At 33.5% G+C, this 23,498-nt stretch overlaps 1 protein-coding gene across 2 annotated transcripts in view; it reads left to right on the plus strand.

Annotated features, from left to right (window-relative positions):
• The window catches only part of LOC142344461 (uncharacterized), a 94,369-nt gene that overhangs the window by 57,190 nt on the left and 13,681 nt on the right, over nt 1-23,498 (plus strand). For both annotated transcript variants that reach the window (XM_075396120.1, XM_075396121.1), the window contains exons 11-12: nt 2,951-3,054; nt 3,688-3,951. In XM_075396120.1, coding sequence (XP_075252235.1) covers nt 2,951-3,054; nt 3,688-3,951 — 368 coding nt within the window. The remainder of the gene's footprint in view (nt 1-2,950; nt 3,055-3,687; nt 3,952-23,498) is intronic.

Consider the following 23,498-nt stretch of genomic DNA (forward strand, 5'->3'; position numbering starts at 1 on the left):
GTTTGAACTTTTGAAGTGCAAGGGCATCATGTTACTGTGAGATTTTTTTAGTTTCAGAAGTCTATAGATTTTCTAACTCTTAGAGTTTCAGAAGTCTATGCCAACTTTTTCTGTGTGGGCATGATATCAGGATGTTTGATCAAGCAATTTTGGTGTATTTGGACCCTCATTTTTTGCGACACTTTTCTGCCTCCTACCTTGCTTACCCAGTGATGTTATCCTCCACAAGCTTAAGATACGTTCTGCCCAATTTAACTTATTGTCAGTCACTTAAGGGTAGTTAAACTAACGTTAAATTAATGTTTGTGCTATCAAATCAGATAGCAGCAGACTGTCGTCAGTTAGTGCTTGAAATTTACTGTCTGAATTTTTTGCGCGCACTGGTTGACGACAGTTTACAGCAACTTTAAGTCGAAAAACCACTCCATGCGAATTTTCAAGATAATATATAAAATTCAAAACAGATTAATAGCCTTACCTTCTGTGCTCATACATTAATCAATAGGTTCTGTTCAAATTGCTTTTAGTTTACTCACATTTTTCATGGTTGAAGTCGGACATCACTCGCTTTTGATTGTTTAAAGTTAATGGAAAATCGTTTTCTGAGAAGCTTTAAAAACGGAATTTTTACGTAAAAATTGCTGCCAATTATTAACAATACTTAAGGTAGCAATACATAAAAGCCTGGTAATTAAAAAAGGGGCGTTTCGCAATGAAAATTTTTGAATGAAACAATAAAAATTCGTTTAATTAATAAACTTTGTGAAGTTCAATCTGGAAGCTGAGTTTCGCCTTGTTTTTAAGTCTGTAAAAAACTGTCTCCATTTTTTAACCCTCAGCTTAAGCTGAACTTTTCGATATGTTTGATGAGCACTCTTTGTCTGCATCTTCCATTAGTTGTTCCGATTTTAACAGCTGTTGCAACCCTTTATCCTTCACAAGTTTTAAAATTGGGGTTGTGGATGGATTTAATTGGTAGCAATTCGCCCATTTGCTTCTGCATTTCAATAATACGTCACTTTTATCCGCGCAATAAAGCTTTCTAACGACAAGAACAGTAGTGACACGATTTTGTTGCTAATGTCCAATTCTGATATCTCTTATTCGCGGATAACCTTACTAAATAACTCCAACCTATTGAAAATAATGGGATAACAAATCCTTGGAGCCATACTATACGTTTATGCTAATCTGATTTTGTCTTTTTGATCCTCAATTATTTTGATGAATTGAGCCGTTTGGCGCTTGCTACTAGTTTATAGAATATACACACTTTTTCACTTAGTAAGTAGTTCTTGGCAGATACCTATTTTCTCTCGAAAGAAATTTGAAGCAACGCCTCTAAACGTGTATGTCTTTTCATGCAAATTTCTCTCTTGACCGTTTTTGCGTTTTTGTTCTAGAGCGTTCTTTCACATCTTAACTGACGCTTGTCTTCTTCAATTTCGGTTGATCTCAATGGCTCTCATTCCGAAGCAATTTTTTTTGCTAAATTCAAGTCGATTGTAGCATAGAAAATTACAAGTGTTTGTTAGTCGAGAGGATAATGCAGCTATCGAGGACTCCGAACTTGGGGTTTCAAATGCTTGCTTGGTGGAAGGTTTTGCACTCATGACAAAATTGTTCTGGGCTATAGCCGTTGAATTAATTTGCGCCACCTGTCGTCTGAGAGCAATTTGTCCGGCATTAGTCGGTTTATATTTTCAGTTTATTTTTCTTCCAGTACTTAAATCAACTGAAATTAAAATCTCCTCATTGCTAAGCTAACTGTTACCATATGCTTATTAATTATAGTTGCTGTTGCTCAGTCTGAAAAGCTTTCTGTCTGTTTTTTTCGTTGTCTTCCGAATGCGTACTTGTATAACATGAGAGTTTGTTGCTTCTTCTCAATTAATTATTACGTTTTTTTTCCATAATTTTGTTTCTATTATTGAATATGAGTTTCTCCTATTAATTGCTCGTAAATGAAGTGTGTAGCAATTACTTTAGTTCTGTGGTCTTTTTAATGCGATTTTTCGCTTGATCATTCTTTTGTCTGAACATTTGATTTTTCGTCTTCGAAAATGAGAAAAGAGGCCACGCTCGGAGGGCATTAAATTCTCTTGAGCCCCAATCTTCAGTATTCTCTGAGAATGCGATTGGCCAAAACTGTTTAGAGGAGACAATTTCATGATGTGAAGGGCGATTCCCCCCATAAGAAACCCTCCCTGTCATAAGCCCCCCCCCCTCAACACTCCCATCAATGTCAACCCTCCTTCACCTGTCAATTTGAACTCCCCTCTCATCTAGTCTTCTCAACCCTACACCCTTTACTCGACCTCCCAACATTCGCCAGACATCGGTTATATTTTTCAAATTGGAAGAAAGTGACTCAAATGACAATTGGTGATGAAATATTGACGAGTTTATGGGAAAATATCAAAAACCAGTATTTGCCAATGCCCTCACCGGGACATGAGAAAAATGGTGTCCTATAAATTTTACCTCTATGATATTACCCCGATTATTTCACCCTTCTTAAGTTTCGCACCGATTTGATTTCCTATAGTTGCTACAAATAGTATTAAAAAAGGCATAGGCAGGGTTTGTGTAAAAAATTTAGGGAGCAATGCCCAATATTAGATTTTAGAGGGGTTTGGGGGAACGGTTTATGGCGTGAAAAAGTCTTTGTTAAATGATAGAAGAAAAAAGTAGACTTGCGCAAACGCTAATTATAGCTTTGACTTTCAGCACTCTTTTCCTGAGAAAAAGCTGGAAAAATAATTAATTTTAAAAATTAATTTTGAACGATAAAAATTGCCTCAGTTGTTTATAAGCAAATTTTTTATTTTTTTTTCAACAAAAGGGGTTGCAATTAGTCGTTTTCACACAATTTCCATTAATATTTTATAACATCCATAATCATTGTTCTAATACTTGTCTTTAGAATTGTTGCAATACTTGTGTTTAGAATCTATGATGCCAAAAGACATCAGTGAGTGGCTGCTGCAGATACGCTTGAGACACTTCGAACCCATTTTCATTGAACATGGATACGATGACATCGATTTCATTGTAAGGGCTCTATCCTCTTACAGGAATTTTGGAAAGCCGTACCCCCCCCCCGCCACAACATGTAACGCTATGCCCGTTATGAACGCCCGCCACATTTACAGAGCACATGTCAATAGTAATAAATCAGGTCCGAATTATTCTTGGGCCATTAAGGGAAAAGAGCCCTTAACAATTGACTTCAATACGACGTCTTAGTTGATATAAATAATTGCGTCAACGGATTGTAAAGTCAACGAATTGAAGCACTAATCTTGTAGATGATCACTGTAACTAAAATATTCTGTGTAAAAAAGTTAAAGCCCTGTTGACCAAAAAGATCAAAATCACTTATATTTTAGGTAAACGAAGAAATTATGACTGAAGTATTTGATTATGTGTCAACAAGTTTCTCCATACCCTCACTAGGTTGTTTTTTAACAACCCTATAAGAATTGTTGTTGTTTTATCTTTTCCTCCGAGACACTTGACAAGGGGTCTGTGGCACAATCTTTCAGCAGCCACCGATATACATTTTAGATGAGTATATGCTGCATATATCCGAACTTTCTTGATCACAGAAAACAATTTCTTATCATTAATATCAAAATACCGATCATTTTTTTGCATTATAGCCGCCACTTTTATCAACTTTAGGGCCTGGACGTGTTGACAGCTGAGAGCCTGGGTTTCATTGGGGTCAAAGACCCTGCCACCATCCAGAAGGTTTTAACATCGAGGGTTGTCAAAAATTGCCCCAGGGTACCCAGACTAGAGGACGCAGATCCGCCATGCCACGATCTCTCTGAGTGGTTGAATGTGCTGAAGCTGCCGCAGTATGTGACAAACTTTGCTGAAGGTGGTTGCCTAAGCGATTTGTCAAATATCGAAGATGCTTGGCAATTGGTGCTTAAGAAAAACGTCAGTCGTACAGTTATGCAATCTTTCGTTAAATGATCTCAGACGAAGTTAAAAGCAACAATTGTAACCGTGCGTCTTTTTAATCGCTCTCGAACGATGTTTGAAGCAACTATTGTAAACGTGTGTATCTTTTTATGGAAAACTTTTAAATTTTTACTTGACCGTTTCCTCAACAACATTCTTTCGATTTCAGTTTTCGAGTGACTTTTTCACGCTTGACTCTTGATTTTTGCATGACGTAAAAAAATTGCTCTTCTTCACAAATTATGCCTGTTGCTAAAGCGAAAGCGATTTGTAAGATAATGTATATCAAGGGCCTGGTACCCTAGAGGTTATTGCTTCAGTCTATTACGGCGGATCACATGGTTTGGAAACCCACTGATAGGGAAGTTTTGTACTCAAAAAGTCAATTTAAAAAACTTGAATGCTGCTCAAACATATATTTATCACCAGTGCTAGCGGAAGTGTACCACAGATAATAGTGGTTGAATAACATTATTTATTTTTTTACAAGATCATTTTTCAAAAAAAATTTCCTGTAATAAAATTTTACCGACAAAATCTTCCCAGTTTTTGAGCCTCAACTATGTTTTAAAATCAACCAAGTTTATATTTTTTAGGGGTAAATGGGGTATAGTAAATGGGAATGGGATTTTTGTATCGTTCTTTAAAATTTGGTTCAAATTTTTTTGGCCCAACACAATACGCAAATAAAATCACGCCTGTTGTATTCTGTTGAAATATTTGAGTTTTTGGACAGCTCTTTAACGAAGACATACTAAGACGTGTGCTGAGGTAGGGTTACCTAGGGAGGTTACTCTAACTCTGTCTTATGGAGTCTCAAGAATATAGTATATCTTAAGGCTTACCTGACTAACTAAAGTTCTATTCCTCTAGTCTGTTACTCTTCTATCTGAGCTTCAGCAGACAGTGCACCGGCCGCAATGCTAAAGTCTAACGTATATCTCAATACAAAACAAGAGCGGAGTAGAGAGAGAGAAATATACTTTATTATTATATCAGGTCTGACTGGTACCGACTAAAGGGTAGAGTTGTCTTGTTGTCTCTGGGAATAACAAATAAACATTTAAGGGAAAGGTATTTCCATAATTTCAACCAATCAGGGTTGAGTATTTTAGTATTTATTTATTAAATAAAATAAGTTTATAAATCCTTTTGTTGGAAGTCAACACTGACTCCATCTTTCCGGGTTTTAGAGTTTTTGTTTTTTGAAAGTCTTCTTTACTGTATATCAAAATTAATTTCTCTTCATTCTCTCTGAAAGGTTTTTCTTCTTTTTTGGCTGAAGGTGTTGCCTTGTAGTCGTGGTTTTCAGATAATAGATCCCTGGACACAGGTTGCCCACATAGCAAGGATGAACATCAACAACCACAAAAGTATCTATTCCACCACCACACTTCCAATGGGTGAAGATCCTTCTGTGCCGCTCCAGTGTTGATGGATGTGATGCTCCTGTTGTCCAGTGACTTACCTGATTTACCTGATTTGTATGTGTTAGCTGTTAAAGTGTTTATTATTTTTCTCTATGTAAATGTTCTTTGTTATTACGTAGTATCCCTTCCGGTGGGAAAAAGAAAAATAATGTACTTTGTTCCGTTTATCTTCAGAAATCGTTTGATTTCAATGGCGTAAATTTCCTGGTTAACTCCAGTGTTTGAATGTTTTTTGTTATGGAATTCCATGGAGAAATTGAGGGTAGTAGACTTTTTGTGGCTTTCTTGGCCATGTTGGATTTTGTAATTGAGATGAACATGTATTACTTCTTGAATCTATTCGAGATCAAGAGTCATTCTGATGTCTGTCTGTTTACAATGGTTTTGTTATACTTCTACAACGTCAAATTATATGACTGCGCTTTTCGTATCTGTATATTTTGTTATAATGCCTAAAAGGTGCTTAGTATTTTAAAGATTGTAATGGGTAGACCCAATTTCACAATTGTTTGATTTCCATTAACGGGTACTTTAAATGATGTAAAATGTTGCCTGTCCGCGCGCTTATATCCAATAACCGAATTTTCCTTTTTGAGGAAAAAGTATTTAGTAATTGTTACAAGTAAGATGTTAGTTGTTACGAATGGGTTACATGTGTCTATATGTGCTGACATACATATGTATTACTTTGTTTAAGATACATATTTGTTTTTGTTCAGAATTGTTACATTGCATATTTTGAGTGTTAAGTTTGGATTGTGAAATTTTCGAATTTCAAAATATTTGAGATATTCTTTCATTCTGTTTGGTACAAGTGTAATACTAAGTGCTATGTATTCTGTTATGTGTTGTTACAAAATCATTTTTGTACAATGCATTAAAGTTTGTATGTATAAATGTACATATTACCCTAAAGTATGTGTTTTGTTTGTAAATTAAATGATCATGTCTTAACTCGTTATGAGTAATATGTATATGTAAAGTGTTTTGAAAATTTGACATGTCCGGCTTATACATTGTGTTATTCTTTGCATGTATTAGTGTTACTCATAAAACTATTATGTTCCTTTTTATTGTCTTTTCCATTCTATTTACAAAATTGCATACATCTAACTATGGAAAGGCTTTGCATATTTACATGTATACATATGACTAATTTCGGGGTAAAGTAGAAAAGTATTTTTTGGAATTTATCATATTTTATTTCACTTTCAGTGTTATACCAAAGGGTATAACTAGTTGTATAAATGGGGGATATGAAAAGTGAAAGGTTATCTAAAAAGGTTAAAGAATAAACAAATATGCGCTGAGTCATCCATGGTTGGATGTATTGTTACTAAATACATTCATTACATTTATGTGTTACGACATAGCTCTTTGTTATAACTTTTCAGTTTGTTTCGGATGATTTGTTCGGGAATTATATTGTTCATATTCTTTGACGAAGTGATCGTCGTTTGCCAAATAGAATGCGATCAAATTTGTTAGTTCGTCCAGCGAGACTTCCGTTATAGAAGCTTTAACCGATTTTCGTATTTGTTTTTCTAAGTCTGTAGTTTTACGTTCGTTATTGAATTGGATACGATTTATGACAGCTCTATTTGTTACGCTGCCTTCAAGATGGTACGTGTGGTACTCTTCGCACGGTTCGAGTGCTTCAATAGGTACTATGAGTGGCCGTTCGGGGGATTCGTTCGGTTGAAATATATAATAGTTCTTTATGGGATCGAAGTTTCGGAGTGTTCCTACAGTGTATTCCCATTTTAACTTATATCCGTAATTCAGGAAGTATGGTGACGTAAGTTGGTCATTAATATGAATATAACTTTTTGTTGTGTTTTTATTTTTGTCTCGTAAAAGTGTGTAGTAAATGAGGTTATGAACAAGTTTAGTCTCGTGAACTCTGTAGTTATTGTTCTGTACATCTTTAGCCGTTGGATGTAAAAAGTTAAAACTAAGCTGGAAAATTTGATGATCAAAAACGCTGTAGGCGGAAAGGTCTTGGGATGCCTTTGCAACGAGAAGGTCAAATGTGCATACGATTGGCAGTTTGAACTCATAGTCATAGTCGTACAGAAATCGTTCTGTAAGACTATAGAATTGTTTAAGTACTGGGTAGCATGTTTGATGTAGTTTATCTCTTCCCATGTTTTTGGTACTGCGTTTGACAGTATTTGTATTTTCGGAGGGTAGTGGGGGAAAATATTCCGATATGCGGTCCTTTAAGTTATGTAATGGAGCCATTATAAAACAATAATCGCGGGAGTCAAATGGCATATTAGACCAATTTCTGTAACTAAGTAGGGGGTTATAGTTACTGCTGTGAGGGTTTGTTAATAATCTAGGATCGTTATCCTGGAACCAAATGGTTTCCATCACTGTGGCTGTTGGAGATTGTTCGTTCGTTGATTGATGAAAGAATGATTTATGATTGTTACTTCGTGGTGTTATCGCATAAGGAAATCTCAAATTATGTGGTCGTATAAAAGATTTATTAGATGTAAACTGTTGATTGTTATATATTGTTCGTTCATATACACGATCTGTAGGAGGGGGTGGTCGCACTGGTGGAGGATAGTTAGGAAGTGGTGGCGATTGAAACTCTGTATTCGGTTGGTATATCGTTTGTATGTTTTTATTACCATTGTTACTAGGTCTAGTATGTTGATAACTATGTACGTGTGTACTAGTTCCTTGTTCATTCGGATTGTTCGGTGTTCTATTCGAAAACGCTTCCTGATTGTTATTTTTACTTGTTAATCGCTTATGAGTTACCTTTTCCTTGATCATTTGTGCAATTTCTTTTGGCGTTGGTTGCAGTGAGGTCTGTGTCTGTTGATCGTTGGTGTCTCCATCGATCTCAACTCGCATGGTTGTTATACGATCGTCAGTTTGTGTACTACATGTAGAGGCGTTATCGCGAACTGTTCCTGGTGAGGAACGTCCAGATCCAGAGCTGAGTTCGCCCTCCTCAACGTCGTAGCTGAGGGGCGAATCCGCTCTGTATGCAGATTCGTACTCAAAGTCCATCTTATGTGCCATTATTAATGGTTAGCTAAAATTGCAATTAATATGTTACTCATTTACATTTGTTATTACTGAAGAGTGTTAATATACAATAGTACAAATTGTTACTGATTTACAATGTTATATGTGTTTTATTGTTACAAATTTATCTGTTATCTAATATCGTTACTATTATCAACAATTCAGTGTTACTGTTTTATTTGGCGTTGGACCTACTCGGTAAGTGTTAAGTTTCGTACAAAATTGGATAGTATTAAAATTGGATTATAAAAATGATTTATTATGATTATTTAGAAAATATAAAAATAGTGAAGTTAGGGAATGTTCTGAAGTAATGAAACAAGGGGTGAGATATATAAAGTATGTGCTTATTACGGCAAGTTATTTTGGCATATAGCTAATAGTGTGTTAGCTAATAGTGTGTTAGTTGTTCTTAGTAAAATACACGGTTATACTTCATATGTATTTGCTGAATGAGTGTCGAAATATGTGACTTCATTCGTGTGTGGTTGATCGTCATCGTTCAATATGTCTAAACTATGGCTGCGGTTATTCATTTTGTTTGCTGCTATTTTCAATTGTGTGAAATCAATTGGTGGTGGATTTTGTATTTCTATAAGCTTCACTGATGGAATGAGATTGTTTTGAGTGTTTACTTGTGATGGTTGTGGTATTTCATACGGTGTTGTTTTATTGATTCCCAATTGTGGTTCATATGATGTTCCGTGAAATGTTGAAGTTTGTTGTATATTGGGTGCACTTGGGGTTGGTGACACGTGGGGGGGTGAATTGCGTGTTGTACTCACTGGTATGTTATTTCCTAAACATTGATACGCTGGTGGAGGGGTAATTAGTTGTGGTGGTAAGGTAGTCATTTTGTTTTCAGTTATTGTTTCAAGGGGCTCGATTTTTAATGGTTCGGGTTGTTTGTATTTCCGTTCTGGTAGTGGTGGTTTTTGTTTCTTAGGTGGTGATTCTAGTGTTCTCAATTCTAGTCCTTGATCTGTTCTACGAATGGTTGTGTTATAATGTTTGTAGTTTGTGTCAATATATGTTTGTTCTGGTGGGTTGTTTTCATTACGTGTTAAATGAGTAACGTCGGATGAATGACGGCGGAAAGTGTGTTTCCTATTTGTATTGTGTTTAGTATAGTGTGAGTAGTTGTTATCACTATCATGGCTATCATGACTAGTGTCATCTCCTTGTATCTGTGCAACTAGCTGTGTTAAAGTTTGTGAGAATATACCAAATATTCCTGTTAGTAGTATTTTAGTAATACTTGCTTGTTTACCAATCGCTTTATGGATTGCAAATGCGTTGTAAAATTTAATTACTAGGTTAGTTATAAATAATATCATACTGATCATTGCGTATATAATTGCCATCTTTTCGAGAATATACCATGGCCAACCAAATATTGATAATATTTGGTCTTTGAGCCATTCTCCATCAAAAATTTCTTTCCAGTTTACGCTTGGTTGATCTATTTGGAAGTTATATCCATTTATGTTAAGATCTTTTAACCATTTTAAGGATTGTTCATAATTTTTGTATGTTTGTAAAAGTCCAAGTTGTTCGAGTTCTAATAATTTTTGTGCATTTGCTGATGTAGCTTCTTGTAGTGGTTTTTCACGATCTCTCCTATATTCGTGGAGTAGATCTCTTTTGCGTTCTTGTATTAGTTGTTCTTTACTATAAATGCCACTTTCTATTAAACTTGCTTTACTAAACATGTTATCTAAAACTATTTCCTCGGGTGATATAGTGTTCAATATCGTTTCTACTTTTACTGGGTAGGGTGTTACTCTATATCGTGCTGTTCCTTCAGTGTCTATTGAGATGAGTTGATCAAAGTTACTGTGTGAACAGGGTACTGTTTTTGCCCATAAGTATGTTTGTCTTGTTAGTTGGTGTACATATTGTACTCTGTTCTTGTATAGGATAGGAATTTTATCGTAACATTCGCGTGTTTGTGGTACATAAAGAGGTGATGATTTCTTCGCACATTTATACATTTTCATGACGTTTACGCCTTCTTGTTTCACAAAAATGGATCTGTCTCCAGTAAGAATGTATCCTAAGAGTGGAGTGTTCTTTTGTATTGAGTCAATGTTAATTGTCTGAGGTTTCGAGTTTGTTCGCAAATTTGTGAATAGAATTCTATTGCTTGTAAGCTAATTCTAGAATAAATGTTACTCATATATAGGTCCATTTTCATATTGAGGTGAGTTTCTTCGTTTACAAAACCATAATAGTATTGTTGGTTTTCTTTGTCTTCGTATCGTGTACGTTCCGATATTATTTGTTCTGGTTTTATTTTAATAAATTTTTCATCGTCAAATTTGTCTTTTTTCTTTGTTACTTTTTGTCCTGTGTGCATGTCAAATCCATATTCATATATTATGTATATATCGTCGTATTCTGTTTTGTGTAATGGTTGTGGTGAACCGCATTCACGTTCGACTAGTGGGTATACTTCGAATCGTGTTGCTATTGTGTCTGTTTGATTTAATTTTTTTTTCTTTGTGATATCTGGTTGTTGGACTGTGGTCCATTCTGCATTTGTTTCTATCCAATATCTATCTTGATATTTTACCATATATGCGTCAAATCGTATGAGTTCGAATAGTTGACAGTGTGTTTGTGGTTCCCACACAATTGTTGCTTTTGTTAGTGGTGTGGGTAAACATTCTCCCTTGCGGAGATCGCATGGTAATTTTGTTCCCATGTATGATATTTCTTCGGTATCTAAATTTAATATTAGTGAGACTTCTCGTATTTCGAGTGTCCAATCTAAGATGTCTATTCTGTTCTGTTTACGTGGTCCTTTCATACAGTTGGACTGTGCGTTTTTAATTGCGCTGGGTATCCAAAGTGGGTTTGTGTAATCGTATACAATTCGTCCGTATGGTGGTACTAGTGGAATGTTCATATCGAATTGTATTCTGCCTTGCAGATCTTCAATCTTTTTCTGTAATGGTGGATTTGCAATAAAGTTGAATGATATATTGTATCTTGTAGGTTTATATTGTGTGTTCTTTAGTAAGTTTATTCTAGCGAGTTCGTTACGAACTTCGTCTGCATCTAATATTTTTGTTCGTTGTGCGTCGGAAACGTAATAGCTAGGTCTATTTGCTCTTATGTAGTTGGTGTGTTGTGAACACCATTCTACACGTTCTTTGATTCTTCCTGCAACTGCGTATGCTTTGATTTCTACTGCTTGTGCTTTTGATAAAAGTTGTACTTCTGTCTTTGTCATGTCAAGATCTAGTGGTTTGAATTTACATGTGCTGATTTTATTTAGTTTGTAGTATTTTACGTTTGTGATTTCTTCTGCATCACAGTCGCAATGCTCTATGAATATATCCTGTGGTCCTGTTGCGGAACCATTAATGTTCTGTCCTGTTAATTCAATAAAGTCTATATTTGTTTGTCGTTTCTGTCGTTTGGTAGTTAAATTTATTTAGGATGCTATCTGTTAGTCTTTCTGTGTAGAAATTCCAGTTTCTTGTCCATTGGTCTATGGTTGTTTCCCACATTGCTTCATAATCTGTATCGTTTATATTTGTTATATTGTCGAGATTAATATAATGGTTATATTTATTAATGTGTTCAAACTTGTTTGTGAAGGTGTTTGTTCCATTTCGTGTTCTGTTTTTCTGTTTAAGTTGTTCAATGTGTATATTCATTCGTTCGTTAATTAGGTCTTTTATTCTGTGTTTTGCGTTGTCTTTAAGTCTTTGTTCGAGTTGAAGTTTTGTTTCTATTTTCATACATATATAGAATATTAATAATAATAATATACATATAATTGCTTTTAGTTGAAGCGACATGTGTATGTTAAACCTGTATGTGGATTATAGAATGTGGCGAATCCAAGTGTTTGTTTTGTATATCTGTCAAATTTATATACGAAGTCTATACAAATGAAGGGTGCTGGTATTGTGGTTGTTACAATTGAAGGTGTTGTTGCATGAAATGGGTGGTTGAATATAGTGTTATATTTGATTGTAGTGTTAAATTTCAATTCGAGAGATGGTGTTGCTAGAACTTCTAGTGCTGTATTGCGTTGTCGTGCTGTGAGATTGAGTGTGTTAATAAGTCTATTTCTTGCCCAATTTGTAAGTGTATCTCCAAGATTTGTAGGTCCGTATAAAGGAGGAGGTGGGTTCCAAGTTTTATGGTCTAATGGGAATAAATAGGTATGTTCATTGGTTCTGCTCTTAGTTGGGGGGTTAGGATTGAGTATGGGGGTTGATCTAGTTCTTCCGGGATGGCTGGATGGTAATCTAATTTCGGGTATGAATGATGCTGGAGATAGCGCTGTGTTTCTAGGTGGTTGTAGGGAGTTCGGGATGTCAACTCTGGGTATACTTATAGATGTGTTGGATGATGTCTGGTTTGTTCGTAATGGTGTTGTGCTTGTACTAGCTGATTGGGGGGATGTTGCTGACCAATGTGAACTGTTGGGTGATTGCAATGGTTGTACACGGAAATGTTCTTGCACAAAGTTAAAATCTTGTCTTTGTTGAAACGTTGGGGGTAGGAAAGGGTTTGCTCGTAATTCAGAAGGTGTTGGTGTATGATCTGTGTTTACACTTGAGTGTTCGCTTGGTGAGCTTATACTAAAGTTGTGTAGTGTGGGTGTGCCCGTTCTACTTGGTGGTTCTGAATTTATTGTTTCTATTGGTCTAATGATATTAGATTCTATGTCTGTTGAACCGTAAGAAACTAGTGTAGATTCTTGTGTGGGGAATGATAGAGATGATCTACGTCTTGCCCTAAGAAGTTCTCGTCTATCCGGCCGTTCTCGTCGTACTGTGTAGGGATTTTCAGTATCAATACTTACAGTATCTTCATTTTCTGGTGAGGTGGGTATATTTGTTAGATCTGTAACTTCGTTATGGTGTGGTCTTTCGGAGTTATTGTTACTGTTATTATTACTAGACGACGAAATTTTTGCTGTTTTATGCTTTTATGCTCCGGTCTCAGGTCCGTGTTGTGGTATATGTATATATGGTGGTGCTAATATTAGTACTGGTATAAATTCTTGTTCTGGTGTATGTGTTTGTGCTCCTAAGTTTGATATCCAAATTTCTCTATTTGCAATATGTAACTGTAGTTGGTAAATAATGACAGTACCGTATAACGGTGAGTTTTCGGGAAATCCTATTTGTAGGTAGAATCTTTGTGAATGTAATGTGTAATAGATAGAATCTTCTATATCTGGAAGTGGATCAATTTTTATGGGTTAAAAAAAATATTCTGCTAAACTTAAACACATTCGTATGAAAAAGTATATTATTAGTGCTATTTTGATGAATTTAAATATTTCGAGTTCAATAATATCAATATTTGATTTACAAATGTGAAATATGTCTGAGTGTAATTCCTGCATAAGGTGGTGTGAGCTAGGTGGTGTGATGTTTTTGTGTGAGATATAATTTATTGAACTGGTGGGCTAGCATATATAACTCTACGGTTACGTATAACTTCAGTAATGGTTACCACTGCTAGGTATGTTGAAACAACTATTATACACGGTATTAAGAAGATTGTTAAGAAAAATAGTACTTTAGATAATAATATATATATTGCAACTAGTGCCTCTGTGAAATCAATGGTTGAAACTTATATTAGTTTGTTCACTGTTTGTTCACTGTTTGTGTAAATCAGATACAATGCTACACTGAATAGTGACAGTTATTTACTATTGTAACTGACACTAAACGGTGTCGCACTATCAAATTTCCGTTACGTTTATTTGTATAATATTATAACAATGAGGGGTATCATGTTATTTCTTTGTTCTGTCATCAACGAGGAATATAGCTTCTTTCTTGCAAACTGCGATAAAAAATGTTTTTAGTTGATTTAAATCAATACACTTTGTTTGCGTTATCTGTTGTTTTAATGTTTCGAATTCAGTTACTGTTTCAGAACAAGGTAACGTATACTTAAGTATATCAAAATGGTGTTCTCCCCAAAAGAGTTTTATTTCTTGTTTTGTTTTTGTTACTCCTTCAAAGATGAAGAGGTAGTTTTTTGGTGAAACTTTGCAGTTTGTTAGTACAACGTAATCGTCGTCAAAATGTAAATGACTACCAGTTGGGTATTCAATATCTGTAAACTCGTCTGTTTGTATTGCAATTTTTATTGCAAGTTGGTTTTTGTTAAGAGAATTTAGAAATTCTGATACTGATAACATAGGTGGAGTTTCATTACAATGATAGTTGTAATGATGTATCAATCTTTCTGATATAAAATTAAGGTAGTTCAGTTTACCTGTGATTGTAGAACTGTGTTGTTGATAAAAATGTGAAAGATGTTGATATTCTTTCACTGGGAATAGTTATCGAAGTTTTGGTTTACAGAGAGATGATTGAGGGAAGGTTTATAAATGATTGAGAAAATTTTTGAAAAATTTATAAAAAGGAATCTGTGAGAATATTTTCAAAGATTTTTACTGAGACTGTGATTGAAATTAGAGTTATTCGTCAACTGGGTTGAATTGTATGAGAATTTTTTAGAGTTATCAGCTTAGCTGATTTTTAGAGAATTTTTCAATTCTCGGAGAGAAAGTTGTTTGTGCAAGACAAAATTGGAATTGTGATTCTAACTTTCTTGTTTCTTGTTCTCTACAATGTTTGTGACATTTGCATATCTTCCGTTTTTCGTTTTTGGTTCTTGAGTTGCCAATTACTGGGTCTTGTTAGCTTTTGGATAGGTCTTTTTCGATTTTTGAGTACTTTCTTAGATTCTTTTAGCTTTGTTGTTATCATTCTTTCTTCTTATAATTAGTTGGTGTTTATGATTATGTTAGTTGGTAATTAGTATCTTTGGTTGCAATATTGGTAAGACATGCGATATTGGTAAGTTTAAGGGTCTCTTTAATGATTTGTTGGTGCCATCAAGTTGGTGCCATTTATTTGCCATTTTGTTATTTGTTAAATTGTTACTTCTTTTCTTAGCAATTAGCTTTCAAGTTGATGATTAGTGATGGTGCCATTATAGTCGGTTCCATCTAGTTGGTGCCAACTTCTTGGTCTTCTAATTTGCTTTATGTTAATGAGATGTCAATTTCGTAAGATTGTCTAATTGGATGGTGCAAGTTGGGGATGGTATAACGTTGGGGATGGTATGACGTTAGGTTTTGGTAGTGATTAGTACTGAAGTGTCTACTTCAGTATTTTCTTTGATCTGTGTCAGATCTATTTCGTAATTACCATTTTGTAATGGTTGTAAATGTTAATTGGGTTGACATTTTCTAATTTGTTACTGATTGAGTCTGCATGGGAGTCGTTTGTCCCGTCACTATGTTTCAAGTCTCTTATGTCCGTAATGAACATATCACTTTGTGCCTATTTTCTTCTGTTAATGATCTCTCTACATATCTGTAGTAATCGATGTATTTCTTTAATGGTGATACTAATGAGGTTGGCATTTTACAAATGCTACTAATTACGTTTGTTATAATAACGTCCGTATTGTTAACGTCCGTTTTTGTTAATGACGTAGTTTAGTTTATGACGTACAGTCTTGTTTAAATGTCATATCTATTTAGCCGAAGGTCGTCTGACCGAATGATATTCAAAGTTGAACTAAATTGTTTTAATCCAGTTCAAATCTGAACTAAATGGTGTTGTTTAATGTCTGAATCTGTGTTTTAGATGAGGCGTTATTTCATCGTGGATTGTTACTGTCTGGAACGTTTACATGTGTATTTGTTACTACGGATTTACTGTTACACGGAGATGAATTCAACATAATGGTTATGCTTCCAGATTGTGTTGTCATTACTTCACGTTAATTTTTACTTTGATGATGAAAGAGGAAAATACTCCTTTTCTTATATTTTGTTTGTTATTATCAGTAATGAGTGCGGAAGATGTTATCCTTTGTATTTTGTTTTAACTCCTTATTTTAGTATTTATGTTTCTTTGTATTTCGTATTTTACCTGTTTTAATATTAGTGTTTTGTGTTATCCTGTTATGTGCGTTTTATATATTTTCCATTTTTATATTTTGTATTTACTATTCTGATTTATCAATTTCTACAAAGTATCTATTCCATTCCGCGAGTTTATCAATCGTGGATTTTTTATACTTTGTTATTTGAACTTATTTGTTATTTGAATTTTGAATATTTTGATCATTTGTTTATTGTTTTACTTCAATTTAACTACAATAACGTCTATTCCAGTTCTAAACTTGTGAACATCAATACCTTTTTGTTTTTTGTTTTTGTTGTTATTTGCTTGAATTGTTTATATGAGAATTTACCTTTTTGTCAAACTTAATGTGAGAGGTTCAGGGGCTAGTATCAATATCAGTTTGTTTTATACGATTTGTTATTTGGTTTATTTGTTTTATTTATTTTGTGTTACTATTGGTGGTGTATTCACGATGGATGAGAAAATGATTGTGATGGAATGGCTGTTGAAGAGATGGAAGAAGGTTTGTGACAATTTTGAGAAGAGTTGTGATGAAGATTTGAAGGAAGAAGTGAAGAAAATTGTTGATGAAGGAGAAGTTTGTAGTGGAAGTTTGTATGTGAAGAAGAGTGAAGGTTGCGAAGAAGAGTGAAGGTTTTTAGTCGTCATGTGTCATTTATTTTATATTGATGTTTGTTTTTAATTCCTTTCGATGTTTTTATATATGTTTTTGATGTTTTATTATTTTTTATTCTAGTTTTAATAGAAATGTTCTTTTGTTAGTTAAAAATGTTTGTTTATTAATAGAAATGTTCGTTTGTTAACGTAAATACATTTCGTTTTGTTTATTCGGGGGAACATATACGGGAAAATACACACGGGTTAGGGTTAGGATGTGTGTTACGTAGAAATACTGGATATATTATTTGTAGGAATACTGGAATTCTAGATCTATAGTTGAAATGTTTGTTTCATTAGTGAATTAATAGGGTTAGGTGTAGTAGAAATACAGGTTTCATTTTGGTATTTTCTAATATTCGTTACAACTTTTGTAATGTCTGTCCATTGAATAGAATAACTTATAAGTTGTCATAGTTAGTTATAGGCATATTATTATAAGCGTGTAATTGGATGATATACATATTAATATGTGTTAATATATTTATTCTTACATGTTGAACTGTATACTTAATATTTATATTACAATTTATAATATGTATTTATTTTTATGTATGTTCATATTATTTATTTATTAATAATATTGTTGTTTCTGATTGTTTATTATTTTATCATTGTGACCTTTCTTTTGCGAAGGTTGTATTTGTGTGTATGTTTTGATTCTGTATGGTTATTATTTTTATTTATTTTATTTTCATCTGTATGTGAATTTGGTTGCTTTAATGTTGGTATTTCGTTTGTTAATAAGTAATTTTGTAATTCTAATTTGATATGTTTTTCTTTCGGGTAGTATGGTACAATGTGATTTCTATGTATTGTTATTTGTTCTTTATTATTATCTTTTAGGATGTAGGTTGTATCTGTTGGTTTGTCGATAATGATGTATGGTCCTGTTTTCAGTGGTAGTAGTTTTTTCGATACTCCTTCAATTTGTTGTTGATTTGTAAGTAATACGAATGTATTCTTTTCAAGTGGTTTCGCTGTGCGAAATCGAATGTTCATTTCGTCTGTTAGTTTCTTTCTGTTCTGTAGAATCTTTGTTATTCTTTGATATGTATCATTATAGTGTTTTTCTTTGTCTAAAAACCATTTTGCGAATGTTCCTTTCTGTAATTTCGCAATTTTCGGGTGATTAAATTGTTTTTCTAAATGTGTATGTGTAGGTTGTTTGTTACATGCACTTGTATCTGATGGGTTACAGTTGCCCATTTCATCTGTTGTTGTTCCGAGTTTAATCTTTGTTGGTTGTCTTGGTTTTTGATTAAAAACAACTTCGTATGGTGACATTCCAAGTCGTGTTTGATATTGGGTGTTGTAAGCATAAGGGAAAAATTTTGCTTTTCGTGACCAATTGTTTTATTTTTCGTTCAGCAGTGTTCTTATAAATTGTCCAATTATTCTATTTGTTCCTTCTACTAAACCGTTAGTCCAAGGTGCATATGTTGTACTTGGTTTAAATTTGATTTCGAAATAATTACATAAGTGTGTTAGCTCTGTATTGATGTATTCTGATCCATTATCAGATCGTATTTCATCGGGTAGTCCGAATTTCATGAACCAATGTTCGAATAATGCGGTAAATGCATAGTGTGCTGTATTTTTCGGTGCACACATTATTGTTACATAGTGAGAAAATGCGTCAACTATAACGAATATATAGTTGTTTCCTTCTGAAGTAGGATAGATTGGTCCTTTTGTGTCTATCATTATCATTTCATTAAAATACTTTTTTGTTGGTGCTAATTGTTCTTGTTTACTTTTTATTTTTGTGTTGGCGAATACCTTGTTTGTTTGGCATGGGATACAGTCTGCAATAAGAATTTTTATCCATGTTGTGATGTTCGGGAAGTAAAATTTTTCCATTATGTTTCGTTTTGTTTTTTCGAGTCCTGTGTGACCTACGAGATCTATGCAATGATTTTCGTAAAATACGCAAAGCAATAATGTTAATGGTAAGCAAATTCGTTGTAATGACTTTTTGTGAACATTTATTATAATTTTTATTAATTCTGTTGTTTCGTCAATTATTATTGATTTATATTTCCGAAAGTAAGCAAATAATCCTTTGTTGCCACGGATCTCCAATGTTACTGAGTGTGGTTTGTTATTGTGTTTTTTCCACATTTTCACTCTGTGTAGTACAGGATCTAATATTTGTGTTTCTTTAATAAGTTGTTCTGTTACCTTCGTTTTTTCGTCATAGAAGATATCTGATATTTTTGCATTTTCGTATTCTGAATTTTGTTTTATGACATTAATCAGTCTGAGGTAATCATCGTCGTGATGAAGTGTGTATGGTCCTTTTTGGTTCTTGTTAATAATAAGATCGTCTTTTTCTATTGTTGGTGATTGCCAATCTCTTATTTTTGGTTTGTATTTTGGTATTAGGTTTGTTTTTGTTTCTGTATTGTATTTCTCGTATGAGATCGGATTATATGTATTTTTATCTATGTTAATCTCAAAGTAGTTGTTATGTATGTTTGCTAATACTGAGTAATGTGTTCGGTCTGTATTCTCATCATTCGGATTATTGTAAACGCTGTATTTGCATTCGAGGTTATTTGTAAACGGTGTTTTTGCAAAGAAGAATTTAATGTTTTCTGGTAATTCTACTGTTATATCTCTTGTTTTTGTAAAACGTTCTTCGTCTATTGTTCTGCTTAACAGGTCTGGGAGTGCTAGGTTTTTTCCTTCTGTCCAGATTATGTGTAAGTTTGGGAATTTCATCAGTATTAACTGGAATCTGTAAACTCTGTGATTTGGTTTATTTTTCTGTGTAAATAGGTAGATGATCGGTTTATGATCTGTAAATAGTACAATAGGATGCTTCGACCCTGTTAGTAGGAATTCATATTCTGTTAATGCAAAAATTATTGCAGAGCATTCTCTTATTAGTGTAGAGAGTCGCATTTCGATAGGTGTGAACAATCGAGAATTTGCTGATATTAGTTTCATTTTCTTTTCAGTAGGGTGTTGTTGGAGTAATGCTGCTCCAATTCCTGTATTCGATGCGTCTGTTATAATGTAGAATGGCTGTGTAGTATCTGGCATTGTTAATTCTAAGTTATGTGTTATTGTCTTTTTCATTTGTTCAAAAATCTGTTGATGTTCTTTTGTCCATTTGAAATCTGTTTCTTTGTGTAAAAGAGTATAAAATGGTTGGAGTATTGGCTGCATGCCATAAACATATTTGGCAAGGAAGTTTATTGTTCCTAAATATCTCTGTAAGGCTTTCATACTTTTTGGAGGTTCAAGTTTTTGAAAACCGTCTATTCGTGAACTGAGGGGTTTTATTGTTTTATTTTCAATTATGTTTCCAAGAAATTTAACTTTCTTTAACATGAAGTATGTTTTATCGGGTGCTGCTTTTAAGTTTTCTTTTAACAATACTTTGTGGTATTCAATAAGTGTTTCGTACATGAGTTCGTATGAGTTTGTTTGAATGAAAATATCGTCTACGTATGAAATTACCGTTCCTTTTCGTATTAAAGGATAGAGAAAATGTGTTAATATTGAAGCAAAAGCTGCTGGTCCAATAGATATTCCGTAAAATAAACGTTTAAAGCAATATTGTTCATTGCCTATTGTGAAGTGTGTGTATCTCATAGATTCTTCATCAAGAGGTATTTGGTTGTAGGCGCTATTTAGATCTGCTGTTGTAAATATTGTTCCATTTATGCGTGTTAGTGCCACGTCAACTGGTTCGATCGGCCAATTACATTTTGATTCGTCAATCATACTGTTTAAGTATCTCGCGTCTAGTACTATCTTCAGTGATTCTCCTTTTCGTAATATTATTACTGGATTTGTGAATGTATTTCCTGTTGATAATTGTTCTTTGTTGACTGGTGCAATTATATCGTATTTTTTCAAAACATCGAGTAATTTTTGTATTCTCTCTCGTAAATGTATCGGTACTTTACTTATTCGTTGTTTTTTGAAGATTGCATCTTTCTTTATAGGGAGGTTCAGTTTGACTTTTGTTTTTCCCACATCAAATTTTGTTGTTGCATAGACTTGTTTGTAGTCTACTATAATTTTTACTACTTTTTCAAATTCATCTTGTGTTAAATATGAGTGTTGAAAATCAAACATTTGAATGGATTCTTTTTCGGATTCTGTATATTTGTGGATATTAAATTTACATTTGAAGTTCGGTTTTCGTTCGAATGTTGCTACTTGTTCAATTGTTTCGTTTTGTTGTATGTTTAATATCTCATTGATATCATTCTCGTTTTCGTAAGTAAGAAAATATAACGCTGTAAAAAAGTCTATTGAATTGGTTTGGTACATCTCTTCATTTTGTTTTATGAATGTAATGTTTTGATACATGAAACCAATTAGGCCTTCATTTATTGTTATTTTATGTTGTTGTTTGTTTATTAGGAATATGTCTATAAAATGTTCGGTTTCTGATGTAAGATCTTTAATATCGGTGAATGATATGTTTTGATATTTGTTTATCGGTTCAAAATAGTGTTTGGAACTGTAAAGTTTCTTTCCGTTTGAATTTTCCATTTGTTTGAATATTGGTATTGGAAATGTTATGCATTTATTTTGTTCTCTATCTAGATAGATCGTTTCTTTGTTGAAAATTGGGTAAAGTCTAGAATAATATGGGTATCCTTTTGTACTGTTCATAAAAAATGTTATATCGTTATCTAGAATTGTGCTAGTGTTTATTGTTAGTTTGTTTGTGTTCACGTTTATTGTTTCTATGTACTCCTTGAAAAATGGAGTTCCTAGAATATTGTGGTTACATTTTGTTATGTAGAAATGAATATTAAAATTGTGTTGTAGTTTGTTTCTGTTGTTTGATACTCTATCTGTTGTAAGATTTAATGTTATAGTTCCAAGTGTTTCTATAGTAGTATTATTTGCTGCTGTTAATGTTTTGTTTGCTCTTTCCAGATGTATTTCTGGGTTGTTATATTGTATCTCGTTCCAAGTGTCCTCATTTATGAGATTTAATGTTGCTCCAGAATCAAGTAGGAAATCGATTTCTAGTATTGGTTTTTGTTTTGTGAAATCTTGTTCAAATTTATTACATTGATACATTGGTAGAATCCATGTCGGGTTGTTTTCTAATGCATTCACTATGGTGTTACATGTTTCTTCGTTTGCATTGTAGAATTTATCAAGTATTTCCTGGTCTTCATTCGATGAATCTGATGTGTATTCGTATTCATCTATGCCTGGTGGATCTTCGTTTTGTCTCTCAGCTTCTATGCTTTTTATTCTATTTTTGTTGTTATTATTGTTATATTTATGTCCGTTTGATCTGCGATCTTGTGATCTATTTCTGTTATTGTATTCTCTATTTGATGAATTTCGTCTGTCTTTACTAGCATTGTTACTATTAGTATTTGTGCGATAGTTGTTTGAATTATGCCTACTGTCGCTGATTGATCTATTTCTGTAGTTATCTCTTCTACTTGAATCTCTACTATTGTATCTCTGTCTATCATAATGATTATTATAATTGTTATTTCTGTTATTATTGTTATTATATGGTGACTGTGGTCTTGTTTGACTGTTATATCTTGAATTCGACCTACTGTTGTTTCGACTGTTATAATCATTGCTTCTGTTGTAGCTGTTTGTTCTGCTTCTGTTATAGTTATTTCTATTGTAACTTAAATTTCGGTTGTTATAATTGTTAGAGTTTTTGTTTCGTTGATCATTCGGTGTATTATAGTTATTTCGTGATTGTGGTCTATATGTTGTTCTGCTTCTAGAACTGTTATAGACTGGTGACGTCGATGGTAATTGACGTCCATTAACATTATTTGAGTCAATTCTCCGATTTGGTAGGTTTTGGTTGTTTCTCATATGACCGTAAAAGGATTTTTCTTTTGGTCTTGGTATGCTTTCTCTTCTTGGTCGTTTAAAGCATCTGCCTTTTGTATGGCCATGAGAGCTACAGTAACTACAAAATAATGCAAATTTTGGTCGTCCTTTAAAGTTTTTTCTGTCGTAAGTATTGTTAATTCCATTAAGGACATTACAAATTGTTCCTTCAAACTGTTCTAAATCGTTTTGGTTTAAATCGTTTATATTGTTACATGCTATATTCATTTGTTTAAGATCGTCATGAATACTATTTGTTGTTTGATTAACTTCATATAATCGTTTGTGATTGTTTGTTATTGTTCTTGTCAAATCCATTTGGTCTATTTTGTCTACTAAGTTTTTGAATGTCATTTCTGGTTCTCTCGGTGTTTGTTTATGGTTTGCGTGTTTTTTCAGTGCTGCTGTTTTTAATTCGTTATCCAAAAACCTAATAAATGTTTGGTTCATTACGCTGTTTCGATAATCTTCTGTATATAATGAATATGCTGTTTTGACAAGTGTTTCTATTCTTAGTGCAAATGAGCGTAGTGACTCGTTAGTATGTTTTTGTAATTGTTGTAATACTATTTTTGCTTGTTGTTTTGATTTTTCTGAATCGAAC

Source organism: Convolutriloba macropyga, chromosome 8, assembly GCF_964194025.1.
Source record: "Convolutriloba macropyga chromosome 8, txConMacr16.3, whole genome shotgun sequence".
Taxonomy (NCBI): domain Eukaryota; kingdom Metazoa; phylum Xenacoelomorpha; order Acoela; family Convolutidae; genus Convolutriloba; species Convolutriloba macropyga.